This window comes from Salmo trutta, chromosome 9, assembly GCF_901001165.1.
Source record: "Salmo trutta chromosome 9, fSalTru1.1, whole genome shotgun sequence".
Classification (NCBI taxonomy): domain Eukaryota; kingdom Metazoa; phylum Chordata; class Actinopteri; order Salmoniformes; family Salmonidae; genus Salmo; species Salmo trutta.
The window spans coordinates 23,244,550-23,261,829 of NC_042965.1; the positions used below are offsets into that span (position 1 = coordinate 23,244,550).

The 17,280-nt window shown below is 41.9% G+C and overlaps 3 protein-coding genes across 4 annotated transcripts in view; 2 read left to right on the forward strand and 1 right to left on the reverse strand.

The window, feature by feature from the left end:
• Positions 1 to 36: 36 nt before the first annotated feature.
• The window catches only part of alkbh2 (alkB homolog 2, alpha-ketoglutarate dependent dioxygenase), a 25,414-nt gene continuing 8,170 nt past the window's right edge, over positions 37 to 17,280 (reverse strand). Inside the window, exons 2-4 of the mRNA XM_029763093.1 lie at positions 985 to 1,274; positions 704 to 902; positions 37 to 455 (exon numbers count right to left, since the gene is read on the reverse strand). Coding sequence (XP_029618953.1) covers positions 146 to 455; positions 704 to 902; positions 985 to 1,274 — 799 coding nt within the window. The 3' untranslated portion in view covers positions 37 to 145. The remainder of the gene's footprint in view (positions 456 to 703; positions 903 to 984; positions 1,275 to 17,280) is intronic.
• On the forward strand, positions 2,291 to 11,881 carry unga (uracil DNA glycosylase a). Of its 2 annotated transcripts, XM_029763095.1 has the most exons (7): positions 2,291 to 2,517; positions 3,072 to 3,278; positions 3,367 to 3,462; positions 3,637 to 3,734; positions 6,468 to 6,556; positions 10,885 to 11,063; positions 11,169 to 11,881. In XM_029763095.1, the coding sequence occupies exons 1-7, from the start codon at positions 2,422 to 2,424 to the stop codon at positions 11,307 to 11,309; spliced, it is 906 nt and encodes a 301-aa protein (XP_029618955.1). In that variant the 5' UTR covers positions 2,291 to 2,421; the 3' UTR covers positions 11,310 to 11,881. The 2 variants fall into 2 exon arrangements, with proteins under 2 accessions (XP_029618955.1, XP_029618954.1); XM_029763094.1 differs by lacking the exon at positions 2,291 to 2,517 and having other exon boundaries at positions 2,868 to 3,278.
• pxmp2 (peroxisomal membrane protein 2) lies at positions 13,185 to 17,234 on the forward strand. The gene is made up of 5 exons (XM_029763096.1): positions 13,185 to 13,351; positions 13,800 to 13,922; positions 14,033 to 14,195; positions 16,246 to 16,365; positions 16,450 to 17,234. The coding sequence occupies exons 1-5, from the start codon at positions 13,242 to 13,244 to the stop codon at positions 16,516 to 16,518; spliced, it is 585 nt and encodes a 194-aa protein (XP_029618956.1). The 5' UTR covers positions 13,185 to 13,241; the 3' UTR covers positions 16,519 to 17,234.

Genomic DNA, 17,280 nt, shown 5'->3' on the forward strand with positions numbered 1-17,280 from the left:
GACTGATTTGTATGAATTGGACCATGAACAAAGATACATTCAGAAACTAGTTTAATCAATATTGCAGTGGGGACAGTGGTTAGATAGTACGTCCCCTGACGTCAGCCACAATGAAGTGAGACTCCCAACGGACCATGTTTGACCCTCATTTCTTGCCGTCTTGGAGGATGCGTCTGAAGGTAAGGTTGATGCGGGGTGTGAGGACCCTCTTGCGGGCTGGCAGGCTGTGGTACCAGTGGGTGTTTGTGGGAGAATTCATGAGGAGCAGGCTTCCGTGGGCCAGTTCCAGCTTCACCGGGTTGATCTGCCGCCGGCACTGTTTTCCCCGTGACTCCCGGTGTCTGAAGACAAAGTCCCGGACCGCCCCCAGGGATACGGAGGCGATGGGACAGAGGGGGTCCAGTTCCCGCTCATCATCACGGTGCTCACCCATGTGATCATGTCCATCTTTGTACCTGAGAAAACCAGGAGCAGCTACAATGGAATCACAGTCGCACAGTCCTATTTATTACACCGAAACGGTTTACTCCAAACAGAAACCGTTTTGCAACGAAAACTAGTTTCTATTGGACAAATTCAAATAGGTTCCTCCCTGTTTTGCTCTATTTGCATCTATTTGGTTCGGTAAACTGTTTCTGTTGCAAGACGTAATGAATACACCCTGTAGATGTAGAATCTTCTATAGCAGTGTAGACAGACTCACCTGTTAATCAGGACAAAGTTGAAGGTTTGCCCTGTTGCCTTTGTAACAGCATCACGAATGTACTCCAAGGTTGGAGTCCACGGGCTAGCCTGAAGACTCACTCCAGAATAGGTGTAGGTTAGTCCTGCGTCCCCACAAGTCGCCTGCTTTCTGGGGACATTGTAGACCTTTCCAAACACCTGAATCTTTGTTTTATCTCCTGTAACAAAAGAATGGCTCATCTACATACCAAGAAAAAATGTATTTGAACTGTCACTGAATTGACTGTGACAATTGTATACCTGTGAGGTAGACTACCTCCTCCTCCAGCTGTGTGTAGAGGCAGTCTGCTTCCTCTTTAGGAAAGAGTAGAGCATAGTCACAGTCCAGTCCCTCTGCTTCAATCTTCTGCCAAGGCTGAGAGAACTCAGTCAAATAGGCATCCTCCTTCACATCCTCCTTTACAATCCCCTGATTGCATTCTTCCTCTTTACATTTTTTCCACACAGGTTCTCTCTGTTCATCTGTTGTCCCATCAATATAGCGCTTCCTGGTTTGACTCACAAATGTATCCATCAGCCACCTTCTTGCTCTGTGCTCACCAACATGAGAAAACTTCATTGTAATAATGTCCTAGACCAAGAATGAAAAGAGAACACAGGAGTACGGATAACAGGAGGAATAGGCCTACAGATAAACGTATAGCATAGGATAATTAATTACTAAATACATGAGTGGAAAGTTTACAATATATCACTATACTTGGCCATTACAGTTTAATACCTTGCTAATCTCAAGTATGAACATTGAACTATAACCATTGACGTAAACAGGTACAAAATACACACTATGATGGACAGTGCCACCCGGGATCCTTGGGACGTCCCTACCCTTAACCTCTACCCTTACCCAGTGTTTCCCAAACTCGGTCCTGGGGACCCCAAGGGGTGCACTTTTTTGTTGTTGCCATAGAACTACACAGCTGATTCAAATAATCAAGTTATCATCAAAACGTGCACCCCTGGGGTCCCCAGGACCGAGTTTGGTAAACACTGCCTTAACCATTTTAAATTTCAACTTCAATGGTTGGTCGTGGTGAATGGGTTGGCGTAAAACGTGAACGTCTAGCAACCCAAAGGTTGTGCGTTCGACTCTCATCACGGACATCTTTAGCATTTGAGCTAATTAGAAACTTTTTAACTACTTACTACTTTTTAGCTACTTTGCAACAACTTAGCATTTTAGCTAACCCTTCCCCTAACCATTTTAGCTAACCTTTAACCTAACGCCTAAACTTAACCCTAACCCCTAACCCTCAACCCTAGCCTAGCTAACATAACATTGCACTTTTTGCAAATTCGTAACATATAACACGTTTTGCAAATGTATAACATATGGTACGTTTTTCAAATTCATAACATATAATACGAATTGTAATTTGTAACACATCATACGAAATGGGCGATGGACTGCCACAAATGTAAACATATCATACTAAATAGATTGTCGCGAATTTACGTGCAGAATAAAACTAAATGCTCTGAGACCAGGTTGGATAGCGCCGACCATACTATGACCGAAGCCCTGCGCGTTCACCTTACCAATACGTCATCGCAAGTTGGCGGGAAATGTTCTGTCAGAGAAGTGGTTCAAAACAAGCGGGACTGTGTTAGTGCTGCTGAACAATAAGGAAAGCAAGCTCTAATTCAATTACTAACAAATTAATCAAGGTTACTAAAATGATAGGGCAGAAAACTATCAATTCTTTTTTTTCGCCCATTTCGAAGAAGAGAGCTTCGGGAGAGGAACATGAGAGAGAGGATGCCCAAGAACATGTGAGAATTAGCGCACTATTCATTTATAATAATTGTTTGCACGCGAGCTGCATGAGTACAAACCGGTGCAAATGTGTAACTAATTTAGGTAGCTAACATTCTGTACATAACTTTTAACCTAAAGTTGCATGTATACACATTGAAATCAGGTTATATACAGTTTCACCAGCACGTACCTTGTTGTCTTGACTCTGTTATTACAATAATCTGCTTGCTAACTAACAAAATCATTGATTCAATTGTTACATTTTATGTGATAACATTGAAAAGACCATACAACATGAGTTTCAAACCAGGATTCTAAACCATCTTTGACCGTAACACACAAATCCCGCGATATCTTTACCATCAGCGATCACAGGGGGTGGGCTCACTGGCGTCAGTGTTTAGGAAATTTGCTCGAGTTTCGTAGCAGATTTAGAACATGTTGCTAGTTAGCTAAAGTGCTTGCAATGAATGTACCATATTTGAGACGTTCTCCAATAATGTTTTTAACTGCACCATTAACAGCCACACGTGTTTCACCAACCTTGCATTTTGCTCAATATATCAAGGTTGGACGGGTGAAGAAGCTGAAGCTATCAGGCAACGGAAAGACGGAGTCACCCCCTTCTTCATTGTGTCCAGAACTGCTGGCCCGAATCGCCAAAAACAAGCAAGCAGCGTTGGAGAAACTGAGCGCCAGTAACACACCGGATGCATTTGGGGAGAGTTGGCGAAAGAGTTTGGGCTCTGAGTTTGGAAAGCCTTATTTCAGAAACGTAAAATGAGTCTACCCACACATAGCTACATCGTACAGATTATCAGAAATGTGCATAATCTAATTCCCTTCGCTCCTTACTGTTACAGTTGATGTATTTCGTTGATGGAGAGAGGAAACTGAACACTGTCTACCCACCCCCTCAGCATGTTTTCACCTGGACACAGATGTGTGACATCCAAGATGTAAGTTTAGGTTTTTGACAACAATGGCACATGTACAGATTTTCATATTAAGGGACAGAAACCCTCTAATGTACAGTATGAGCCAACTCATAAGGTTAGGCTGTACAAGTTATTTCCAGGGGGAAGAACCACTGCACTGCCCATAATGATCAGAGCCATTTCTCCTTGGTACAGGTCAAGGTTGTAGTCCTCGGCCAGGACCCATATCACGGTCCAAACCAAGCCCATGGATTGTGCTTCAGTGTGCAGAGACCTATCCCACCTCCACCCAGGTAGCCTACAGTATTATTACGTTGTAGACCATGTTGAACATATCCTGGCAAGGGGAATATGTTTCCTGCAATAAAATGTATGGTGTAATTCATACAGTGCCTTTAGAAATGTATTTTAATTCTTTTTTGTCAATGATCTACACAAAATACTTGAATGTCAATGTGGAGGAAAAATTCTAACATCTGTAAAAAAAATTATGAAAAATAAAACCCTGTCTTAATTAGATTGGTATTCAACCCCCTTGGTCAATACATGTTAGAATCACCGATGGCAGCGACTACAGCTGTAAGTCTTTCTGGATGTCTTTTTATTTTGTATTTTACTCCCTTTTTCTCCCCAATTTCGTGATATCCAATTGCGATCCTGTCTTGTCGCTGCAACTCCCCAACAGGCTCGGGTCATGCGTCGAGTCATGCGTCCCCCGAAACATGACTCGCCAAACCAAGCTTCTTAACACCAGCCCGCTTAACTCGGAAGCCAGCTGCACCAATGTGTCGGAGGAAACACCATTCAACTGACGACTGACGTCAGCCTGCAGACGCCCAGCCCATCACAAGGAGTCGCTAGAGCGCGATGAGCCAAGTAAAGCCCCCCCTGCCAAACCCTCCCCTAACCTGGACGTCGCTGGGCCAATTGTGTGTCGCCCTATGGGACTCCCGGTCACGGCCTGGGATCGAACCCAGGTCTGTAGTGACGCCTCAAGCACTGTGATGCAGTACCTTATACCACTGCGCCACTCGGCAGGCCCCGTAACCTGAGTCTTTTAACCAAAATAACAGAGGTTACTGTGGTAGCTCAAGTCATGTTTGTTCCTGTGAGATTGAGTCTGACTAGTAGAAGTGTTGTCTTCTCTTCCCTAGCAGTTGAAACTCAAACATAGAAAAACAATGTAAATAGCCAAGAAACACAAGTACAAAGTCTAACTTCAGTAGACTTTCTTTTCAAGTAAATTAGACCAGTGTTTATGCTTGTGCGCAGCGCTTCTAACGCCTTGATGACACCGACAGCGTCATTACTCAAAATGTTACACATCATCATCTGGATATGTGTGCAACAAAAGTTCAACATTCACCTTCTGCTACCATTTCTGTCAAGCCGTCTACACATACAGTTTGACACATACGTTCAATGTATGCACCACACAGAACGCACTGCAACTGCCTCTGCAACACAATGCTGCACGGCGAACACAGCGTTCCATTGGAAATGAATGTACTTCTGGTGTACCAAAATGCAATGATGCTGTCGGTGTGATCGAGGTGTAAAAATGAATCTTTCACTCAGCTCTTTACATGCGCACAGCCCCCAGCCAGGCAGTGTGATGTGGAATAGGCTATATAGGATTCATCGTTCTTTGACTTTGTGCGATTTAATTGACAAACTATGAAACAAAACGGCAGAAATACTTTGAAGACAGCTACTGCACCATTTATTTTACTATAAATGTGATCATACTTGACTTTTTATTCACATATGAGTGAAATGCTCGCACTGTTGAGCCCTGACCATCTGTCAACGTGGTTGGTGAAATAGACATCTTACACACCAATGCCAAAATCTACCCACATTTGGCAGGTGGCGGGTGTTAATTTTAGGCCCTGGTTGTGTTGGATTTGCCCCAAACATAACGCTTTGTATACGGGACGTAAAGTTAATTTCTTTGCCAAATTTTTTGCAGTTTTACTTTAGTGCCTTATTGCAAACAGGATTAATGTTTTGGAATATTTTTATTCTGTGCAGGTGTCTTTCTTTTCACTGTTTAATTAGGTTAGTATTGTGGAGTAACTACAAAGTTTATCCATCCTCAGTTTTCTCCCATCACGGCCGTTAGTCTCTTTAACTGTTTTAAAGTCCCTATTGGCCTCATGGTGAAATCCCTGAGCGCTTTCCTTCCTCTCCGGGCAATTGAGTTAGTGACTTTGTAGTGACTGGGTGTATTGATACCAGTGGAGGCTGCTGAGGGGAGGATGACTCATAATAACGGAGTAAATGGAAACCATGTGTTCTATGTATTTGATACCATTCCACTAATTCTGCTCCAGCCATTACCACGAGTCTGTCCTTGAACAATTAAGGTGCCACCAACCAACTTATTGATACACCATCCAAAGTGTACTTAATAACTTCACCATTCTCCAAGGATATTCGATGTCTACCAATAGGGGCCCTTTGTGAGCCATTGGAAAACCTCCCTGGTCTTTGTGGTTGAATCTGTTTGAAATTCACTGCTCGACTGAGGGACCTCAGGTAATTGTATGTGTGGATACAGAGATGACGTAGTCATTAAAAAAATCATGTTAAACACTTATTGCACACAGTGAGTGCATTTAACTTATTATGTGACTTGTTAAGCACATTTTTTCTCCTGAACTTATTTAGGCTTGCCATAACAAAGGAGTAGAATACTTATTGACTCAAGACATTTCAGCTTTTCATTTGTAAAAGATAAATAAATTGAAAAACATAATTCCACTTTGATATTATGGGGTATTGTGTGTTGGCCAGTGTAAAACAAAATCTACATTTAATACATGTTTTAATTCATGCTGTAACAACAAAATGTGGAGAAAGTCAAGGGGTGTGAATACTTTCTGAAGGCACTGTACATTTATCTGTGTGAAGGACATTTTGCATTTTAGCCTTTTTTATTCGGTGCTGTATTGGATTTAGTTTTTCATATCATTGACACAGTTGCCACATCCTCAAATGTAGAGCCTCTTCTTTTTTTTCAGCTTATTGAATATGTACAAAGAATTGGCGTCTGATATAGAGGGCTTCCAGCACCCTGGACATGGAGATTTAACTGGATGGGCTAAACAAGGTACTGTTGGCACAATAGTCTAGCACACGTGTCTAACTCCAGTCCTCGAGGGCATAATGTCTGCAAGTTTATGCTCCTCCCTTCTATCTTATTGATCAGTTAAAGTCATTGATTAGTTAGGAACTCCCCTTGCCTGGTTGTCTAGGTCTTAAGTGGACACTAATTGAAAGCAAATGAAGAAAGCCAGCAGAGAGACAGCCCTTGAGGAATTGAGTTTGACTAGGGCTGGGTGGTATACTGTATTTGACGATATACCGGTATTGATGCACGGACCGGTTTGGGTTTCACTTTACTTTCTATAATGTTATTTTATTTTTTCTATTAATATTGTTTGGGAAATGTGAGACGCTACTCCACCGTGTGTAGCGTCCGTTTTTATAGTTTACTCCGCTACTTGAGTCGTCTCTCTCATTCCGCTTTCCACACAGACCAAGCCCTGCCCCCTGTCACTCAAAGAGCGCAGTTGTTTTTGCTCGACCACGAGACCACTTGCTTGATCTAGTCTGCATGGTCAATGCCACACATGGAACAAGATGTTGATAACGATGCTGATTTCCACTTTGCGTCTTAATATAGTCCACAAGTGTAATATAATTACACAATTAGTTTGTATCGTACTGTCTGCAACTTCTTAGAAAGTTGTGGCTAAAATGAATCGTTTTAGCCTCTAATGCTAATTGCTAGTTAGCTAGCTAATAAATGTACTGAGTCAGAGCAAACATAGCTAGCTAATATAGCCTGATTCCATTGATTGTGTAGGCCTAAATCAACATGTTTGTGCAACAGTATCTTCTAAATTAACTTCTCTAGGGTAGGGGGCAGTATTTTGACGTCCGGATGTAGGGCGTGCCCGTAGTAAACTGCCTGCTACTCAGGCTCAGAAGGTAGGATATGCATATAATTAGTAGATTTGGATAGTAAACACTCTGAAGTTTCTAAAACTGTTTGAATGATGTCTGAGTATAACAGAACTCATATGGCAGGCAAAAACCTGAGAAAAATCCAACCAGGAAGTGTGGAAATCTGAGGTTTGTAGTTTTTCAAGTGATTGCCTATACAGTATACAGTGACTTAGGGTTCATTTTGCACTTCCTAAGGCTTCCACTAAATGGCAACAGTCTTTAGAACGTTGTTTCATGCTTCTCCTGTGACTGGGGAGAGAATAAGAGCTGACTCAACAAGTGGACTGCCTGAGGCCAATGAGTTGTTTACTGCGCGGTCACGCAGGCACGCCGTTCCTTCTTTTTCCTCAAATGAATACGCTATTGTCCGGTTGGAATATTATTGAAGATTTATGATAAAAAGACCCTAAGGATTGATTGTAAACATCGTTTGACATGTTTCTACGAACGGAGGGATTTGAACATAAATATGGAGTTTATCGAACAAAACAAACATTTCTTGTGGAAGTGGGAGTCCTGGGAGTGCATTCTGATGAAGATCAGCAAAGGTAAGTGAAGATTTATAATACTATTTCTGAGTTTTGTTGACTCCAGAACTTGGCGGGTAACTGTATAGCTTGCTTTGATGGCTGAGCTCTGTACTCAGAATATTGAACAATGTGCTTTCGCCGTAAAGCTGTTTTGAAATCTGACACAGCGGTTGCATTAAGGAGAAGTGTATCTATAATTCTTTCAATAACTGTTGTAAATTTTATCAACGTTCATGATGAGTATTTTTGGAAATTAATGTGCTCATTCACCGGAAGTTTTGGAGGCAAAACATTTTCTGAACATCACGCGCCAATGTAAAATGGGGTTTTTGGATATAAATATGAACTTTATCGAGCAAAACATACATGTATTGTGTAACATTGAGTCCTGGGAGTGTCATCTGATCAAGATCGTCAAAGGTTAGTGATTCATTTTAGCTGTATTTCTGGTTTTTGTGACGACTCTCCTTGCTTAGAAAATGGCTGTGGTTTTTCTTGTCTCAGCGCTGTCCTAACATAATTTAATGTTATGCTTTCGCCGTAAAGCCTTTTTGAAATCGGACAATGTGGTTGGATTAACGAGAAGTGTATCTTTAAAATGGGATATAATAGTTGTATGTTTGAGAAATTTGAATTATGATATTTTTGTTGTTTTGAATTTGCCGCCCTGCTATTTCACTGGCTGTTGAATAGTGTGTCCCGCGGGTGGGATGCTAGCATCTCACACACCCCAGAGAGGTTAAAGAGTTATATGCAAAGCATTTGCTAGTATTTGCGGATCGCAACCAACTGAAAGTTGCATGCACCGCCACCTACTGTACTGGAGTGTGAAGCCTGTTATGGCCCCCCCCATTCATCTATTTCTCTGATCTAGCCCTTTGTTTCCACCTACTGTTAATGAGTGTGAATTCATTACACTTTGTGAAACAAAGGGGAAAGAAATGGCTCTACACCCATTAACCTCACCACTATTCCACTAAGGCTGGCAGCCTGGGAGGACGGGACACTATCATTCAACACACTTAGTAACTCCTCTGCAGTAAAATCTTGTGCAACAAAGTACTTCCCTGCAGCTGCCACCACAACATTATATTCTGTGATTGACGTTCCATTTCTGCAGGACAGTTGATAACCATGGCTATGAACGCTAAGAAGCCAATCTTACTGAAGTACATGTTATTTCTATTACTCTCCATTGGCCTCCACTTACTCTCAGGGAACCTCTTAGGATCACTCGCCCTGGACCCATCTTCCTCTACTACTCCCTTCACAGCCTCAACATAAGACACCCTCTGTACTACTCTGACCCAGTCAACCTCGACCTGCCTTTCTCTCACCGGACTCTTCTGATCTCCAGCAACATTAACACACACAGATTTTCTCACCGATATTACACATTCCTTTGTCTCATGCTCTCCTGCACACTTCTCTAAGAATCTCCCTCCTACACACTGCTGCAACATGACCATAAGCTTGGCACCTACAACACTGATCGGTTCAGGACAAAAGCTCTCACAGGATAACTGACACATCCTAACTTGACTTTGACGTGTAAGGACTGCATCAAAACTCAGCAGGACAGACCGTGTCTTCTGTTTCATTACGCTCTCCACCGGGTCTGCTTCGCACCAAATGGCGGTCGTCACAGACACCAGGAATCTTCCATTTCAGTTGATCCTCCTCAACACTTAACGCGATTCCACTTATCACTCCTTTTAGCGATGCCCTGCTCCTGAGAGCAAAGCAAAGCACTTCAAGGTACTTTCACCGATTCAATAGTCCCCAAACTCTTCTCCACCCAACCTGACACCACGTATGGATCAGCCATAAGACAAGGATCCATTCTCTCAAAATCTCACTCTCACTGGGCCACAATGATCTTTATCATCATCGGGACAAGGCTCGACCTCGGCGGTCTTCACCACACCTACCACTGCAGGTAATTAATTCTCTCTCGTCGGGTAAAATCTTTGAGCTACTGGGGTACGGTTTTTCCTTTTTGTAATTAATGTCAATCTTCTCCACCATACCGCTTCCCTCTACACTCCACTCCTTTCCTTCTTCCTCGCTGTCCATTTCCACATCTCCATGCTGTTTCCAGTCCTTCATCCGCTGTAGTAGAAAACTGTTCAAATGGTTCTTGTGTCTTGAAATTTGTTGCCATGTCACGTCCACATGAATAGAAGTAGTTACGAAAAAACAAACATTTAATAGAGTCAAAGATTATAGGGTCCCCAATGAAACACTGACCAACACATTGGTTACTACCCTGTCACAATAACTCCTCATTCGATTTCCATTCCAACAGTTCACCCAAGTGTTTTGATGTAAATCGCTAGTCAAATTGCAATTGCAATATTTGGTTAAAACTAAGGCCTAGATTTTTTTGCCCATATCATGCAACCCAACGTGGAAATGATCTCAAATGACTGCAGGAAATGCAGAAAGGGATAAATGGTGAATTATTTTTGGTTGAAGTTTGTTTTACACTGTTTAAATCAATCAAAATGGAGAAAGTCCCATTGACATCTCTTAGAATGTATGTGTTGCCACCCTAGGATCATGCACTACTCATAAAGGAAATGTACAACTTTTTATTATTCCAAAACATCAAATACTGTCCCAATTTGTTGTAATATTGTGATATGATATTTTGGCAATATAGGCCAGCTCTAAGTTTGGCACCCCTGGTCTAGCAAGTTTGGCTATAGACATACAGTATAAATATCATAGACTCCTGACGCAATATCTTAGGACTGTCATGAATGCAGGCACTATTCAGGATCATGCAGATAATCAGAACAAGTCAATTGAAGTATGGATTGGGCATTGATGAACTTCAATGCCTTGATGTGCAGTTATCATGAGCCAACTGGCGTAATGCTTCTCTTTCCAGGTGTCTTGTTGCTCAATGCTGTGCTGACCGTCCGAGCGCACCAGGCCAACTCTCATAAAGACAAGGGATGGGAAACCTTCACTGACGCTGTGGTGCAGTGGCTCAGCTCCAACCGGGAGGGCCTCGTCTTCATGCTGTGGGGGGCCTATGCTCAGAAGAAGGGAGCAGCTATTGATAGGGTTGGTTTAATTTAATATTGTATTAATAGTGAAACAAACACTTCTCTATTCTTGACACAATCCACTGACCTCAGCTTAATGGTATTTTGTCTTTATCCTCTGTAGAAACGTCACCATGTCCTCCCCACTGTACACCCCTCCCCTTTATCTGCTCATCGAGGGTTCTTCGGATGCAAGCACTTTTCCAAGACCAATGAGTTGCTGGAGAAATCAGGGAAGGAGCCCATAGACTGGAAGGCACTTTGAGATGTCCCACACAGCCTTATTTTCACGGTGTGGATTCCAAAATGCAACTAACTAGATTCATCACTACTGTTACCAAACCATAAGCTTATGGTATTATTTTTGTTATCAAGTATCTGGGTGACGTGTGTAAATGTGTACTGCAGTGGGCAAGACCATACTATATTCCTTTATTGGCAGATTATAGTTTTCACTCTGGTTTGCAGTTTGCACCCTTTAAAATGTAATTGGATTTGATCTACATTCAGGCTAAGTAATACCTCATCAACAAGTATCACTTTGGTATGTCAAAACATAGCAGCTACATCAAGGTTTCCCAAACTCAGTCTTGGCCCTACCTCTGGGTGCACATTTTGGTTTTTGCCTTAGCACCAGACAGCTGATTCAAATAATCAAAGGTTGATGAGTTGGTTATTTGAATCAGATTTTTTTTTTAGGAAACCCAGGACTGGGTTTGGGAAACCCTGAGCTAAATGTGGCTGGTTTGTAAATATGTAATTATTCTGTTCTTGGTTTTTAGTAGATTTTGTATTATGCTTTTCTACTTTAAAAATAAACATACTGTTATTCAAGGCTGTTTTGTGATACTGTAATCAATAAGAAGAATATTTTTAGAATGTTTCCTCTGGGATTGATGCCTCTATGTCAGGGTTTCCCAAACTCAGTCCTGGGGACCCCATGGGGTGCATGTTCTGGTTTTTGCCCTAGCAATACAGAGCTGATTATAAAATAATCAACTATTCCTAAAGTTTTGATATATTTCAATCAGCTGTGTAGTGCTAGGGCAAAAAACTAAATGTGCACCCTTTGGGGTCACCAAAACCGAGTTTGGGAAACGATGCTCTAAGTTGATGACATGTTTAAGGTAAAAAAATAAATAATTAAAAGTGATGTGCTGCATGAGGTGAGGGGGGATTCGATTGCCCGGGTGTTTTGCGCCGGGTGAAAGTTGATTTGTATTTGTTTTGGAACCGGCTGCCTCGCGAGCTTGAGCCTGGTGCCCAATTTTATGTAATGTAAGAGCTTTAATATGTTTGGACCCCAGGAAGACTTAATGGGGATCCCTAATAAATACAAAGCCCACAACTACATTGGCAAAAGAGAAGTGGTGTAAAAATCATGTGGAATAATGAGTCGGATTCTGTTTTCAAATGCAAAACTCATTGCTTTATCTGTCTTCCCAATGAACACTTGTTGACAAAATGGACGAGCAGTGCAGATTAGTGTTCGATATGGGTAGGATGCTTCTCCCTCACCGTTTTTGCACTTTCACTCTCACGTGCCATACATGGTGGACAGCTCAGCGTAATCGAATCCGCCCACTGTCAGGTTACGTTCCAGACCTTGAGTGGCCACTGGCCAGACCAATGACTATTGGGCCATACCAATGATTTATATATACACTAGAGGACGCACATGGGGTGCTGTTTTGAAGCCACCGCCCCTCCGTCTTCGCACTCCACGTTGTAAAAAATATTTTGAAAACTATAGATTTTTTTTATTTTTATGCCTGCATTTGTTTGTTCCACGTTTATTATATTATTGGCAACTTAATGTATACTTTTACATTATGTGAGCTTAACATAGAAATGAAAATATATATAAAAACATTTACCTAAAGTATGATTTTGTAATGTTACTGTCACCACTACAAAAAAAACGTAAACACATGTAATTTTGTTCTTGAATCATTGAATTAAAATACTGTAGAATTCCATCCACTCCTATGGAGGACTGCTTCTTATTCTAGGTACCGCCAATATGGCCGACAGGTGGCTTCAAATTCGCTCATTGGCCATAACATAGCTTCAGCAAACCAGGGTTTATATACATCATTTGTCCAAACATATCTGTCATAGGGCCAGACACATCTGTGCGGTGGTGGTCCTTCAAACACAAAACGTATCGTCTAAATGCAACATTTCTACCGTGACAATGCCTGTACAAAGTTTACCGATTCGAGACTCTGCCTTCCATGTGCGACTGCTGCATCAATACTTGATTCTGCTGAAGAAATACCCAATTCTTACCAAATCCGTGACGAGGTCAGTATAGCTAACGTTAGCTAGCCTTTTCAAATAGTTTGAAAATAGTGGGATTATTAGCTAGTTAGCTATAAAATAACGAGAATGACCCCTGCAAGCTAACTAGTGTAACACCTAACAATTGACAACAATTACTACTGGTCACGCATACAGAACTTGTTCTTAACTGACTTGCCTAGTTAAATAAAGGTTAAAAAAATGCATTAACTCATTTGTGGTAGACATCGTAAGGGTATGGAGCTACTTGATAATTTGCAAGCTATGCCTAGGCAAGGTAAACATATCCTTTTGCCAAGACCTTTCTACTTTGCTCTGTCTGTTTTCAGCCAATCAGCCTCTGCTCTAAGAACCTCCCTCATCTTTCCTGGCAACTGTTGCTGTCATAGTTGCATTGTTTCAATGCACTACCATGGCATGACTACAAATAAACGGTCTACATCTTTTTCAGTGGCATTCTCTCAGCAATGGGAAATCTTCTATCTCAAGCATTGGAAGCAAAACGAAAGGCCAAAGAAGGGATCCCAGTGAAGGAGATTGACATTTCAGGACCTGCCCGCTTTGCCATTTATGGGTAGGCATGTGATTAAAATCAGGTCCAAATCACTTGAATTCGTTTTTTTTATTTATTGCAATGTACTGTACAATGAACACAGTCATTGAAATTTCCTGTTTTTGTTTCAGGTTGCTCATTACTGGGCCTGTAAGCCATTACTTTTACCAACTTATGGAGGTGTTGATGCCTACCACTGTTCCATACTGCATGGTGAAACGCTTGCTCTTGGATCGCCTTATCTTCGCCCCTGCATTCCTGCTGCTTTTCTTTTTTGTTATGAACATCCTGGAGGTAAGTCATCTTCTTCACTATTTTACATTTACGTCATTTAGCAGACACTCTTATCCAGAGCGACTTACAAATTGGTACATTCACCTTATGATATCCAGTGGAACAACCACTTTACAATAGTACATCTATATTTTTTTGGGGGGGGGGTTAGAAGGATTACTTTATCCTATCCCAGGTATTCCTTAAAGAGGTGGGGTTTCAGGTGTCTCCGGAAGGTGGTGATTGACTCTGCTGTCCTGGCGTCGTGAGGGAGCTTGTTCCACCATTGGGGTGCCAGAGCAGCGAACAGTTTTGACTGGGCTGAGCGGGAACTGTGCTTCCGCAGAGGTAGGGGGGCCAGCAGGCCAGAGGTGGATGAACGCAGTGCCCTTGTTTGGGTGTAGGGACTGATCAGAGCCTGAAGGTACGGAGGTGCCGTTCCCCTCACAGCTCCGTAGGCAAGCACCATGGCCTTGTAGCAGATGCAAGCTTCAACTGGAAGCCAGTGGAGTGTGCGGAGGAGCGGGGTGACGTGAGAGAACTTGGGAAGGTTGAACACCAGACGGGCTGCAGCGTTCTGGATGAGTTGTAGGGGTTTAATGGCACAGGCAGGGAGCCCCGCCAACAGCGAGTTGCAGTAATCCAGACAGGAGATGACAAGTGCCTGGATTAGGACCTGCGCTGCTTCCTGTGTGAGGCAGGGTCGTACTCTGCGAATGTTGTAGAGCATGAACCTACAGGATCGGGTCACCGCCTTGATGTTAGCGGAGAACGACAGAGTGTTGTCCAGGGTCACGCCAAGGCTCTTAGCACTCTGGGATGAGGACACAATGGAGTTGTCAACCGTGATGGCGAGATCATGGAACGGGCAGTCCTTCCCCGGGAGGAAGAGCAGCTCCGTCTTGCCAAGGTTCAGCTTGAGGTGGTGATCCGTCAGCCACACTGATATGTCTGCCAGACATGCAGAGATGCGATTCGCCACCTGGTTATCAGAAGGGGGAAGGAGAAGTCTTTCTGTACCATACACCTGACTTGCCCATTCATAGACGCTACTGACTTTAGCGCCTATTGACAATAGTATCTTCTAGCCGGGGGAACATACATTTCTTCTGTTTCTTTTATTTTCCAAAACTGTATCTTTCATATCAGCGAGAAATCATTTTCAAAAACAAAAGTTTATATTACTTCACAAATTTATAGAGTTCCCACGCGGACATATTTCCATGTTACAGCGTTTGTTTATAGAAAACAGACGCAAGACAGTCGACTACCTGTGCAAATTATATGCGTCACCTAACACCTATGTGTAAACGGAAGATGGATGCCACAAACGTGATGTCACTGAAAAATAGTGTTGGCTGCAACTGTGTTAAAACTGGTTAAAACAGTGTACAGTAAGTAAATGCCGAGTGTGTGCTCAAGGAAAATGGTGGCTATATTGAAGAATCTCAAATCTAATATATGTTTTGATTTGTTTAACACTTTTTTTGGTTACTACATGATTCCATATGTGTTATTTCATAGTTTTGATGTCTTCACTATTATTCTACAATGTAGAAAATAGTAAAAAAAAATTAAAAAAGGAAAAACCCTTGAATGAGTAGGTGTTGTAAAACTTTTGACCGGTAGTGTATGTTTTCCATTTGTGACATTATTTTGATGTGATATGAAAGTAGAGGGCTTTAAGTTTAGAACCGTACCGCAATTGAGAATCGATTCACATTTAGATGATTTGGTTGTTTTGGCTGCCAGAGCCAGTAAGCCTCTAAACAGAACATGTAAGGTCCTTGGACTATAAGCAGTAACATTAGGTTCCTTTAGTCCATTATTACTGACCAACTCTCCCTGCTTGGATCAGATAGCACTGTCTCGTATAAAAAAAATATTACTCTGTGTAGTTCAAACTTTATGCAGGGTCTGCCTCCTAGTCTGTCAGTTTAGGTTGGTCCTAGCAAAATTATGCACTACTACTCAGACAGTTAATTTCCATTAGTGGTTCATTAATTACATTCTAATCCAGACTATTGCCATGCCTGTACATTCATTTTCATCCATTCTAATGCTATTTTAGGGTAAGAGGTGGGCAGACTTCCAGAGCAAAGTGAATAGTAGTTATTGGCCTGCCTTGAAGATGAACTGGAAAGTGTGGACCCCCTTCCAGTTCATCAACATCAACTATGTGGCTGTAGAGGTGAGCAGTTCTCCCTGGCTTTTCTTTTATGCATTCATCTGGAATGTAGTTGTGCTCTGTTACCAATCTGTGTTGTGTTTTCAGTTTCGAGTGCTGTTCGCCAACATGGTGGCCTTATTTTGGTATGCTTACCTTGCGTCTGTGAGGAAGTGAAGACTCCCAAGATCTTTTCGTTGATTGCTGAAGTAAGAAGGCACAGGGTGTACCTCGGGAGCTACAGAATGTTACAAGGACAGGCCTGTGAATGCCAGTGCAGCAAGCTGGTACAACCAGGCAAATTGACTGGGGTGATGTGAAGGACTTCACTCGCATACTACAAAAGTACTACACTAAGGAAATTGTAACACATCTAATGTGTTGCTCACATGCAGAATAACCGATAACTAAAATGTTTAATGTTAATTCTTACTACTACTGATATTTCCAATCTTAAATTAATTGAAATACTTGAGTATCTTTGTGCGTGGTGTATTTTGGTTTGAACAATGGTAAATACATGTTACCTATTCTTGATAGATACAAATGTATATTATAATTTAAGATGAAGCAAATTTGCTGTAGGAAATTAATATCAGTAACCGTTTCAACCTTGAATGCAATTCATTTAACATCATCTGAATATGCAATGTTAAGATTTATCAGACCATGAAGCATTGTGTATATTGCTGACAAGACTGGCCTGTAGTTTCCTCATGTGAACTGCCTTCAGTTTAGTTTAAGTTTCAACTCAACTGTAAATGTGACTGCTGTCTCTATCAGGTCAAATAAGGGAGCAACAGCACATCGGACTGAAACTGCCAAAGTATTTTACATCCTGATGCATTTGATTTAGCTGTATTTTATAAATGAAAACAAGAACCAGTCCATTACCTTATGTTGCTTTAACTTTTGTTTTGAGTTGGAGCCATGACAATG